We start from the raw sequence: 10,859 nt of genomic DNA on the forward strand, positions 1-10,859 counted from the left end.
AACTGATTTAGAGACATCTTAGAACCATCTCCTTCTGCACCTGCATACAGTTTCCATGCATCCACAATGCAAATGGACAATAAAGAAGTGTTGACACGCATTGACCACTCCTTGATTCGAACTTCTTTTCCAAGCCGAGATCATCCTGACGAGATCTGTTGTGGCAGTGGCGCTATTTTCAAACAAGATGACGGCGCAAGTGGAACGGCCACTGCCGCAGGGATTTGGAACGCGGGCACGGTTGGAGAGAGACGGGGGCGGGAGGGTTGTTGAGGCGACGGGCAGGACTGCCGTGTACACGTATGACACGTATGGTAGGGTGTAGCGTGCTGTGGTGGGATTACAGTTGATGGGAGGTGTAAGCAGAGGGACAGCGGAGCGAACGGTTTCGGAGGACATGTGTGCGACGTGGCAACGTGTAGGTGAGAGAGCGGCGGTACGTGTCACAGTGGACGGTGACGTCAGACCAGCAGGCATGGCGTCGGAAGTTAACGTTGCAAGTAATGTTACAGTATGATACCAACGGTACCGTACGGCCATCGTCCAAAACGCGTCTCTGATAGGAGCTTCGCCCGCATGCTTGCCGAAGAGTCGTTACGCCACGCCGCGTCTTTTCCTCGATCCCCCGCTCCCGCCATCTAATGCACCCCCCTGTTTGTCCCACCCTCTTGTAACTCCTACTTCTCGACACTCGCCTTCTCCCGCCCCCCCCCGCGAACAATGCAGAGGCGCGCCTTCGACTCACGCAGCTCCCCTACTCTCGCCTCCCCACTCTTCCTCCTCCCCACTTAAGCGCGCCCCCACCCCCACCCTGTCCGCGCCCCACCTCCCCCCTCCACGTCCTCGCCATGGACGACAACGACTCCGACAGCCAGACCGTCGGCCTGATCATCAACGTCACCATCGGCATCCCCACGCTCCTCATATCTTTCCTGCTATTCGATCTCGCCCGCAAGCGCGTCCCGGCCGTCTTCGAGGCCCGCCGCGTGCTCAACCACCGCCGCGACCCGCTGGACTACCACGCCCGCCGCATCTACTCCCCGCCGCCCCCGTCCTACCGCCTCTTCGGCTGGCTCGTCCCCGTCATCCGCCTCGATCTCGACACCATTGCCGAAACCCACGGCCTCGACACCGCCCTCTACCTCAGGTTCCTCCGCACCATGGCCGCTCTCTTCCTCGTCCTTGTCCTCTCGTCCGCCGCCCTGCTCCCCGTTTTCTTCACCGCCTCTAACAAGAACCTCCCCGCCGCAGACCCCTTGCGCACCCTCGGCGTCCAGCGCTTCTCCCTGTCCAACGTCCCCGAGGACGACTCGTGGCGCTTCTGGGTCCTCCTCGCCCTCGAGTTTGCCATCACCGGTCTCGTCTGCACCCTTCTCTCCAACGAGTTTGCTGCGTACACCAGCCATCGCATCCGCTACCACGCCTCACAAAACCCCGCAAACTATTCTATCCTGATTCAGGACATCCCGCCGCAAAGCCGCTCAGAAGACGCTGTTCACCACTACTGGAACCGCCTCTTCCCGGGCCTCGTCGACCGCGTCCTCTTCGTCAACGACGGCCGCAAGCTCGTCGCGGGAAAGGCCAAGTTCTGGGCCGCCGTCACGAAGCGCGAGCGCGCAGAGTGGGACATGGAGTTCAACGAAAAGCTCGCAGGCTCCCGTCCTACCCATAAAACGGGCACCTGCTCATGTTGCAGGGGCGCTTCCGCGCAAGTCGACTCCATTCAATACTGGACTGAACAGCAGAAGGAACACTCCCAGGATATTATGAGGTATCAGCACGACATCGACAAGTCTTACACACCCCCCACCGCCGCGGCCATTGTCGTCTTTAAGACTAGGCGTGCCGCCGCAGAGGCGGCCCAGGTTAGCTTCGCCGTCCGCGAAAGTGAGTGGCGCGTCACGCGCGCTCCAGAGCCCAACGCCGTCAACTGGAACGCCTTGAGTATTGGTAGCGGGCTGCTGTCTGTGCGAACGGCTATCACAATCATTTCATGCGTCCTTTTGACTTTGTTCTGGATCATTCCGGTCACGGCAATAATGGGGCTCGCAAATCTCCGCGCGCTTGCTGATATCACCATCCGCGGCGACCAGCCTTTCTCGTTCTTAGATAATGTCTCTAACTGGTCCCCAGTCGTCACCGGTTTGATCGAGTCGCTGCTACCCGCCATCATTCTGTCCGTGTTCCTAGGCCTTGTTCCAACCTTCCTACGCATGTTTGTTTCGGTGTCACGAGTTGGTTCCCTTGGCAATTTAGACAACACTGTCAGGGATTGGTACTTTAACTTTGTGACATTCTCAAACTTTTTGTTTGTTGCACTTGCAGGCACTCTTCTGAATGACCTGCAACAGATTATTTCAGACCCGAGCTCCACCATTGATCTCCTGGCGACTGCCGTTCCAAAGCAGGCCGGCTTCGTCATGAACTTTATTCTGTTAAAGGCGCTTTCCGAGACGCCACAACAGATCTTGCAAATTGGACGGGTTGCCGTGCGGTGGATAATGCTCAAGTTCCTCGCCCGGACAGCGAGAGAGCGCAGAAATGTCGAGACTGGAAACACAATATTCGTGTATCTTCGCTACTATGCCATGGCACAGCTCATTGCTCTTCTTGGGCTGATATATAGCACAGTCCAGCCCTTTGTGATTATCGTATGCTTTGCCTACTTTGCCATCAACTACGTTGTCTGGAAATATAACTTGTGTTATTCTATGAATAACCCTTACCACGACGGCGGAAGCATGTACGGCGGGGCATTGTACGGAGTGTGGGTTGGACTTTTCGTCCACCTGCTCACGATCATGGGGCTATTCGGCCTTAACAAGAAGCCTGCTCAATGTGCAATATCCGTCATACCCCTTGTCTTTTCTATCCTGTTCATCCGAAAGTGTAAGAAAAGGTATGCTCGCCTTCTGAATCATGGATCGGGTGTGCATACTATACAGCATATCCAACAAGAGGACAGCGAAGACCTGATTCCGACAAGCCTGGCGAAGACTTACGGTCATCCCGGTTTTGAACCTCTCCCAGAAACCATTGAAAACCTGAACGGTATGGGACTCAACACGGGAGCAGTGCGGTTCAGTGATGCGGACGATTTTGATGATACATTAGTTCGCATTGAAAACGGAGAAGAGCCAGCGGGCGAGAGTCCCCGTCCCTCAGCACAATCTGAAAGTGAGGACTGGAAGGATGCGATTGCTCAACATGACCAGACTTAGATTCTTTTTCGAAGCTACCTGATGTCGCAGCCTTGGCTTGCTTGACGAGGTCTGATGTCCCCACTTGGGTATCACCCCGCCCTCCCCTTTCGGATAGCAGACTACAGGCCATGATATCACCGTGGTTGCAAGCACTAGCGGTGACTCACGGCAGCGTACTGATGTCTGATTTATAGGAAATGCCGTGGACAAGTAGTATTTATATTGAAGCTTTTGGACAAGAACCATCCTAACCAGTTTTGCAGTTTTCGGTGATTAAAACGTTGTATGGATAGCTTGCAATTAGACATAGAGCTCGCAGTGTATGCAGGAAATATCAGTCAGCGTCGTCGACGATAAGGACTTGTACAATGTGCTACTCATTTGTCCTGAAAATCGCAGGATGGGTAGTTCAACAATGCAGTGAACCGCCTCAAGCGACCTGCATTCCATGAGAGAAGCAACCACTAAGCAAAAGGGGAAGTGTCCCGACCAGGACAGAGGAAGATGTGGCACCCACGGTATATGAAGTAGCGATGTTCAATGGAGCTGTAGTGAGCCCTCGAAGGAAAGACCGTAACGAAGGTAAGCGTTAGCGATATTCAACGTTCCAAAGGGAAGAGTTGTTTGCTTGAAGCAATCGCGGGCCGGTCCAAGAAACAAGTGTGAAATTGCGAGGCATACTTCGTAGACGGAAGGAGGCCAGGCTCTCATGTTTTGTTGCCTCTACAGAACAGCACTGTTGCGTTCGTTAGGAACGGCCCTGAGGGCCAAGTTTCAGGGTGCTCAGGTGCTGGCACGGCGAACTCTTCGTTAGGAACGGCCCTCAACCGCCTGGCACCGAGCAACCTGTTGGATGGGGATCCTCCCTCAATTCCCTTTATTGCTGCGTCTACCTCCTTTTCTCTCTATCTCCGAGGGTTGGCTATTAAGTACTACTTCCCCGAGGGGGCTCGGCTGTCTCTGATCCCCCCTTGCCTACTCCCTTCGTCGTCTCTCTCCCTCTCTTGCCCCACAAAAATGACTACTCCCTCGCTGCTTTTCGCTTCCCTTACCGACAGCCCCGCGCTCCCCTCGCCCCGACTCCTGCCATCCGGTGCCGTCTTCGTTTTCCTTCGGGAACTGGATCCCCCGCGCTTTCGGTTCCCTACAGGAGCGCGCGTGTCCTTCAGTTCCGGTTTATGGACCCGTTGTCCACGTCTCCACGTGTTTCTAAGTCATTCCTCAACAGCACTACAGTACACTACACTATCAACATCCCTCGAATTTTCCGAGGGCACAACGGAAATGGACCAAGTCCACAAAATTAACAGCGGAAATCGTTCAAGCCGGAAAAAGCCCGAAGATGTTCCGAAGGTCATCACACAGTAAGAGTGTGTGCAAAACCAATGAGTATCGTCACCAATAGATCAGTTCTTCCCCAAGAGCCACGGCGAAAACATTCCCCATCTACAGCCAATACCGCGGTCTGGCTTAAGAGTGTCATTCTCACAACTGCCCACAATCGATAATCGTGCATGTCTTAATGATCCTTGCTCGTTCTTTCGCGTCGCGTTCAAAGACTTCGGCACATTCTTCTATCCTCTGCAGGGTTTCAAAGGATTCCTTTGCCACGCTTCCGAACACCGTATGCTTCCCGTCCACTTTGTTCGCAAGCGTGCATGTTTCCAAAAATGCAGGGACGAAGAAAGTCAGTAAAAAAGCGAATATGGTGACAAAACATTAGTCGAAAACCACAGTGTAGAATCTCGTCAGGCCGAGATAGAAAAAAGGGAAGATGAAAACCTACACCAATTCGTGCCTTTCGGATCGACAACGATCATGAACTGGGAGTTGTTGGTATGCGGCCCAGCATTCGCCATACTGAGCACGCCGTATCCATCATGCGAGAGCTTATCGAGCTTCTCGTCTGCAAAAAACCTTCCATAAATTGAGAGGCCCCCTTTTCCTTCTCTCTTCTCCCCTTTAAGCTCAACGTCACCCGTCTGCAGGACGAAACCTGGGACAATTTTATGAAACTTGCAATCTTTGTACGAGAGTCCGTTGTCGCCGGCGCAGAGGGAGCGGAAATTCTCAGCGGTGCGTGGCTTGAGGTCCGAACGTAAATCAAAGACGAGACGACCGGCTGGCTGATCGTCGATGGCGATGTCCATGTAGCAGCGGATGCGCTTCTTGAGTAGACGGGGTTTCGGAGCTTTTGGCTTTTCCGCGACGTCGTCCACGACTACTTCTGTTAATTTGGACGGGAGCGGGAGTATGCAGCGGTATCGCCAAATTGAGTGACGACGCATTTTGGGGTTTCAGAGGGGTGTTAGGATGGATTAAGGTGAATTCATCAATACGAAGTTGAGTGAATAAAAGAAAGACTTACTGCCATGGTCTGGATCTCCCGGAAAAGTCGCGGTGATTCGTGGAGCAGCAGGCTTGGACTTTGAGGACGAAGACCCCATTTTTCGATGCCGGTTGCGAGGCAAGGAAAGAGGAAGCGAGCGAAGAAAATCACAGAGAGCGAGGTGTGCAGACCCACAGCAGGCTGTCTCTGTCGTCTTTCAATTGTTGCTCTTGTTCTCGTGTTCCCTTTCGAATATGTGAGTAAGCGACGTCGCCGGACAAAAATTGCCAACAGTTGGGGGAGAGACCGTTCTGGGACGTGCTTTGGGTCTCGTGGATACGTTTTGGTGGGGTACACCTGCGGCTTGGGCTTTGTCAATGCAGAGAAAATAGAAGAGATTTGGCCGGGATGCACATGTGAGGAGAAAGCATCCATTCGTGGCATTTTTGAGATGGTTGCTAACGGGGCCTGGCCCGTGTGCAGCAGAGCCAGCAAGGATACGGAAACGTGGCGGTACCGTTTTGGTGCTGCCAACTACGTTTACAGCTAGAGAGCCTTCGTTACTGTAAACATCGACATCAGATGCCCAACCCTGACCCAATGGTTGACCTTCATATGATTGCGTCATATCCCGCAGAGTGGCTTTGCCTCCTGGGTCATGCGGCAACAAGGACTGACGTGCAAGGGATACTGTAAATACTTACAGCCAAAATTCAGCGTCCTTTACAGTACAGCAGTACACGTGCATGAGAGCGAACGGGTGCAGAGAAGGTGTCTGTCTACCCTTGGTATTTGACGATCGAGCCTAATCTTAGGCTCGATCGTCAAGGTAGACACCCAAAACAATGCAGTCGAGTCTTAGCTCTTAAGAGCTAAGACCCACTGCGGTGAGAGTAGTTTTAGCTCCTACGAAATCAAAACATTTGCACCAAAAACATTAATTCAAACATTTAGCATAATAATTTTAAACGCCAATACCTGCACGTCTCTTTGTATGCGCATGTACTTTGGACCAAGCGATCCATCAAGTCTTTTGAACATCGGCGTTGTCTCTGAACATCCTAAAGATGGGCATTTATATACAAGATGAATACAAAGTATAAATAGTTATAAGAGACTAAACAACATCTCAAATTTGGACGTTATCGAAAAGCAGTTGATCGACTAAATGGCCAATATCTCGAGGAAGAACGTTAGAAAGTGAATGTTTCTGGTCTGCAAGGCTTTCAAGTCAACTGTAGAGCAAGTCAACCGTAGATCGCGGAGAACAAAGAACTATCACAAAATGTAATCTAAACTATCTTGATTGTAAAGTTTAAAAGTGTCCTCATCTGGGATCACTTGTCATCTCGACACTAGAAGGCAGTGTGCAAAAATGAACGTGGGGTAAGGCAAACGCTGCACATCTCATTGTCGGCAAGGGAATAAGGAACCCAGCGGATACGATATTTGATCAGAGGGAGGATAGCAGACATAAATCGGGGCACGAAAGGCGGGAGGTATTGTTCAGTGAACAGCTCGACTCGCCATTGAGCTCTTTGCTCGGTCAGTGCCTCTGGCTGCGGGGGCTTTTTTGATGCGCTATGCCACTGCAGAACCGGGCCGTGTTGCTGTCAAATGTGTATGCAGAAGCGTCTACGACAGCACCCTGGAGGTTCAGCAGTGGTTTGAGCTCATTCTTCTTCTGCACCGCTGATCATCAGACGAGTTGTGACGCTGAGAGTTACCAGTGAAGCGTTGACAGAATTGTGTCAGTGACAACGTTGTGCGTACACAAAAGACTGTTGATATTGGATGCCTCTCAGAATGATTGCTGTCAGCTTTCGTCGAATATCTACTTCTGGACGACATCACAATACTACCCGTATATATACACTACATGCGCGGCCGTGCTCGGCAACGCCTTTTTTATCCAAAACCTCTCGCACCCAGATATCTCAAAGGTGTAGGAATCCAGGCAACAAACGCCCCACTTCCGGCATTAGAGCCTTGCGGAACCACAGAACAATCAACTCGTGCCCCATCTATCCCACGCCACATGCCTATCACTTCCGCTCCAACCTCTTCAGAGCCGCCATAGCGGCAGCGTTCTGTCTCACAGGCACCCGGTCTGGCTGGAGCTGGGCAAGTTGCAGATGGCGCTGGAGAATTCCTTTGATGCGCGAATTTGCGCTTCCGGCTATGCATCTTCATCGTCATCGAGCTCGACAACTTCTACGGACCCCCCGCACCAAACCTCATCATTTGCCCTTCGCTGCGCCGCAGCAAGAGCCATTTCCCTCGGGTCACACAGTCTAGCAATACCTGCACTACCGCCCAGCTTTCGTCCCCCCTTTGGCATCAGACTTTCTATCCTCTGCCTATTTCTCGCGGCTGCCGCTGCCGACACACCCGCCCGACGCCTCGGAACCGTCATGGTTACCCCCTGCCCCACCCGCCTTCCCTTGCCTGCAAACGCCTCTTCGCTTTTCGTTCCATCGTTCCCGCTCCAGATTAGCTCGTCGCACTCTTGCTTCAGCTCGTCCAGCAGCTCGTAGAAGGCGTCGTTGTGTGGCCCGATTTCAATGTGCGTTAGCTCGTGGAGCAGCGTGCCGAGGATGTTTTCGTACGGAAGGAATACTTCAGGGTTGTTTGGTGAGCGGAGCCGAATCTGGATTTTTGCGCCGTGGTTGTGGTTGAGGCCGAGCAGCCGCGCTGCGTCCGGGTAGAATTCTGCTACTAAGGGAACGGTCCACTTTCGTTTCGCCATAATGGGGCGTACTTGGGTTGTCGCGCGCTCGAGAAGAGAGAGCGCATAGTCGTCCTGCACCCATCGCAGCACGTCCAGCCTGTGACAACACTTGAACATGTCGCTGTCCAGCGTCGCCATTCTTGAGCGTGGGGCCATGGTGGGACGGGGCGTCGCTTTCCTGAGAGGCTTGCACTTCACGCAAAGGGGCCGGCTTTCAGACTGGCGTCCGTTAAACGAGTTCGCAGAGAGTGGACTCGCGCGCAGCGCATTATTCGGTCGGTATGTCAAAGACAGCCTTCCAGGTTCACTGCGTCCTTAAAACCGCATTCTCGAAGCCTTTCTTCAAGCGAGCAGCTATCTGTATGGATAGGGGGGGGGGGGCACTTCGGGGCCCTTACCTTGCTGGCATCTTGCCAGCAAGGCACTTGAAACAAGTCTCCAACAGATGGCCCAATCGTGGTGCTCTTCAATGATTACTCATACAGGGGGGAGTCGCTCAATAGTGCCTACTTTAATAGTGCTTCCCTCTATATAGTGATATGGCTCGCCCTCTGGCACAGGTTATCATAAGCTCACACGTGTATCATCCGGCATGGTTCAGTACTCAAAGGATGTTGTGTTATGCAGGCTTTGTTGTGTTTGTGTTAGCAGTGTGCTTTGTCCCCAAATATATGTATTTGAGCCTCCTTTATATAGTGCCATCCCCCCAATAGTGCCATAGCTAGAGGTATGTCACGCTATAGCACTATATCGTAGGAGGCACTGTACTGCAACTAATGTACACCAAAAAAGGGGCCATCGGCCTCAGATTCCCTCGAATTCAGCCATGTTTTTACCAATGGCAAAAAGCAATGTTTTTACTAATGGCAAAAAGCAATGTTTTTACTAATGGCAAAAAGAACAACCCAGTTTCAGAGAAGAAGGATGCCAACGCGTAGCACTCGTAAACCGTTGCTTACAAAGCTTATTTCACACCAGGTAACAGTTCTGTGCGCGTGAATTTAAGTCGAATTTCAGTCGGGAGGCATACCTCTCGATGTGCACGGTATGAACTTCATACACACCAGATGGTCCTACCACCAAGAGTGGTTAGCTGTTTTGCTACATGGCTCATGCAAAAATGCGCTAGCCTCGCGAAAGTAATATCAGTATGGTAACATCCTTTGCCTACTCATCATGACACTTCGAAAAAGGGCTCGAAACCGTTATGGAGCCTGAGGGTGTGGTCATATTGGAAGACTTGTGAGACAAACGGTTGGTGCCTACCGTATATACAATATGTGGGTAAAACGTCCCTAAACTTTAAACTATCACGTCATCATGAGTAGAGAAGAAACTACTATGCTATTATCTTCAAAGAAAGTGAGGTGCGTTCTGAAGGCATACTCTGATTCTCGTCTTGGGCGAGCCCTCACGAGAAAACATGCAATTTTCTTTTCCGTTCTACCACCGGTTTCCAAAACAGATGTGCCTAATGGTAGTACTCCTCAGTTTCAGAAAGTTTGCATCCAGCTTCCAGCGCGGATGCATTTAAAAGCTACCCGTCCATCTGCATCCTAGAGGGAACCTGGGGTAGAACGTGTCGCGTGGTCAAATCAAATACTGTATGTAACTCATCAAGACTGATGAGTCACCAAACAGCAACCTTGTGGTGTTCTCCATGGGCGACAATCAGGTGACGGGATTGAGAAGCTAGAGCTGTGTTGCAAATAACGTTTCTCATTCTGGACAACAACGATGCAGTGCTATGGATAGGTGATATCCACTGAGGTATTTCGCAAGGAGAATCACGCATACGGTACAGTATCTAGTTTCGTTGTTCTTTCCCAAATCTATTTATCGCTACTTTTGCATATGACTGAATTCTGGACGGTCTGCCTGTACAAAAGTGAATTCATCGGTGGCTTTCCGTACAAAAAAAATCGTGATGTATTATGCAGTGAAAAATAACCAGGAAACAGGTGGGAACATGACGATTTGAGCCTGCACGGGGAAGCAGATGACTGTCGGAATTTGCCCGGGGAGTGGGCGGGTGATCTGAAACGTGGACAGGTGGCGCGGACCACTGCGGCTCTGTGCGCAAAGGGGGAAGCACAGGCAGGGGCGGCGCGGGGTGCGGGAGGGGGACAAGGACTGCTGAAGCGTTCGTTGGGTTCGGTTTGTTTGTGTGTGAGGTTTTTGTTTGGACGAAGACGTTCACCGTCTTCGTCCTCGACCTTTATACTCCCACTCGACGCCAAGCCGAGTGGACTAAAAGTGTACTCACCCCCTTTTTAGTGGGGTGCTACCTACAAATGCGCCCCGATCAGGCTTAATTAGGCGTTTGCCCGTTTAGGTAATGAGGATCCTTTAGGAGGATCCTCAAGTTGTAGGTAGGTGAATTGTCTACGTGAGGTAGTGCCACCCACTAGGGACAGGTGGCACAACTTTAAGGATTACGATTGTGATAGACACTGATAAAAGTTGTGACACTCCTCTTCAGAATAAAGTGGGCACCTTCGGGTGCCTCACGACTTGTCGATCCACAGTTCGATACGGTGACGTAGTGTTGAATCTGTCAGTATTTGATCTAGAACAGTGCATCGCGTAACCGTTG

General features: G+C 51.7%; 3 protein-coding genes; 1 reads left to right on the forward strand and 2 right to left on the reverse strand.

The window, feature by feature from the left end:
• The first annotated feature begins 1,766 nt into the window (after positions 1–1,766).
• CHC_T00006169001 (hypothetical protein) lies at positions 1,767–3,476 on the forward strand. Its single transcript, XM_005718272.1, has 3 exons — positions 1,767–1,792; positions 1,955–3,200; positions 3,432–3,476. Exons 1-3 carry the CDS (start codon positions 1,767–1,769, stop codon positions 3,474–3,476), a joined length of 1,317 nt encoding a protein of 438 aa, XP_005718329.1.
• Positions 3,477–4,688: 1,212 nt separating this feature from the next.
• CHC_T00008726001 (Peptidyl-prolyl cis-trans isomerase) lies at positions 4,689–5,491 on the reverse strand. The gene is made up of 2 exons (XM_005718273.1): positions 4,990–5,491; positions 4,689–4,843 (listed from the first exon to the last, which is right to left on the reverse strand). The coding sequence occupies exons 1-2, from the start codon at positions 5,489–5,491 to the stop codon at positions 4,689–4,691; spliced, it is 657 nt and encodes a 218-aa protein (XP_005718330.1).
• A 1,329-nt stretch (positions 5,492–6,820) lies between these two features.
• On the reverse strand, positions 6,821–8,401 carry CHC_T00006170001 (hypothetical protein). XM_005718274.1 is given in 2 exon segments: positions 6,821–7,711; positions 7,712–8,401. The coding sequence occupies 1 exon segment, from the start codon at positions 8,399–8,401 to the stop codon at positions 7,712–7,714; it is 690 nt and encodes a 229-aa protein (XP_005718331.1). The 3' UTR covers positions 6,821–7,711.
• Between the last annotated feature and the right edge of the window lie 2,458 nt (positions 8,402–10,859).

Source organism: Chondrus crispus, genomic scaffold, assembly GCF_000350225.1.
Source record: "Chondrus crispus Stackhouse genomic scaffold, scaffold_37, whole genome shotgun sequence".
Classification (NCBI taxonomy): Eukaryota; Rhodophyta; class Florideophyceae; order Gigartinales; family Gigartinaceae; genus Chondrus; species Chondrus crispus.

Excerpts from the sequence above, each read along its gene's own strand:
- CHC_T00006169001 (XM_005718272.1), top strand. The coding sequence starts at position 1,767 with ATGAGGTATCAGCACGACATCGACAA. Across the intron at positions 1,793-1,954 it reads TATCAGCACGACATCGACAA|CGGGCTGCTGTCTGTGCGAA; the intron begins GTCTTACACACC and ends GAGTATTGGTAG. Across the intron at positions 3,201-3,431 it reads AGGACTGGAAGGATGCGATT|CTTTTGGACAAGAACCATCC; the intron begins GCTCAACATGAC and ends TTTATATTGAAG.
- CHC_T00008726001 (XM_005718273.1), bottom strand. The coding sequence starts at position 5,491 with ATGCGTCGTCACTCAATTTGGCGATACCGCTGCATACTCCCGCTCCCG. Across the intron at positions 4,844-4,989 it reads TCCGAAAGGCACGAATTGGT|TGGACGGGAAGCATACGGTG; the intron begins GTAGGTTTTCAT and ends TTGCGAACAAAG.
- CHC_T00006170001 (XM_005718274.1), bottom strand. The coding sequence starts at position 8,401 with ATGGCGACGCTGGACAGCGACATGTTCAAGTGTTGTCACAGGCTGGAC.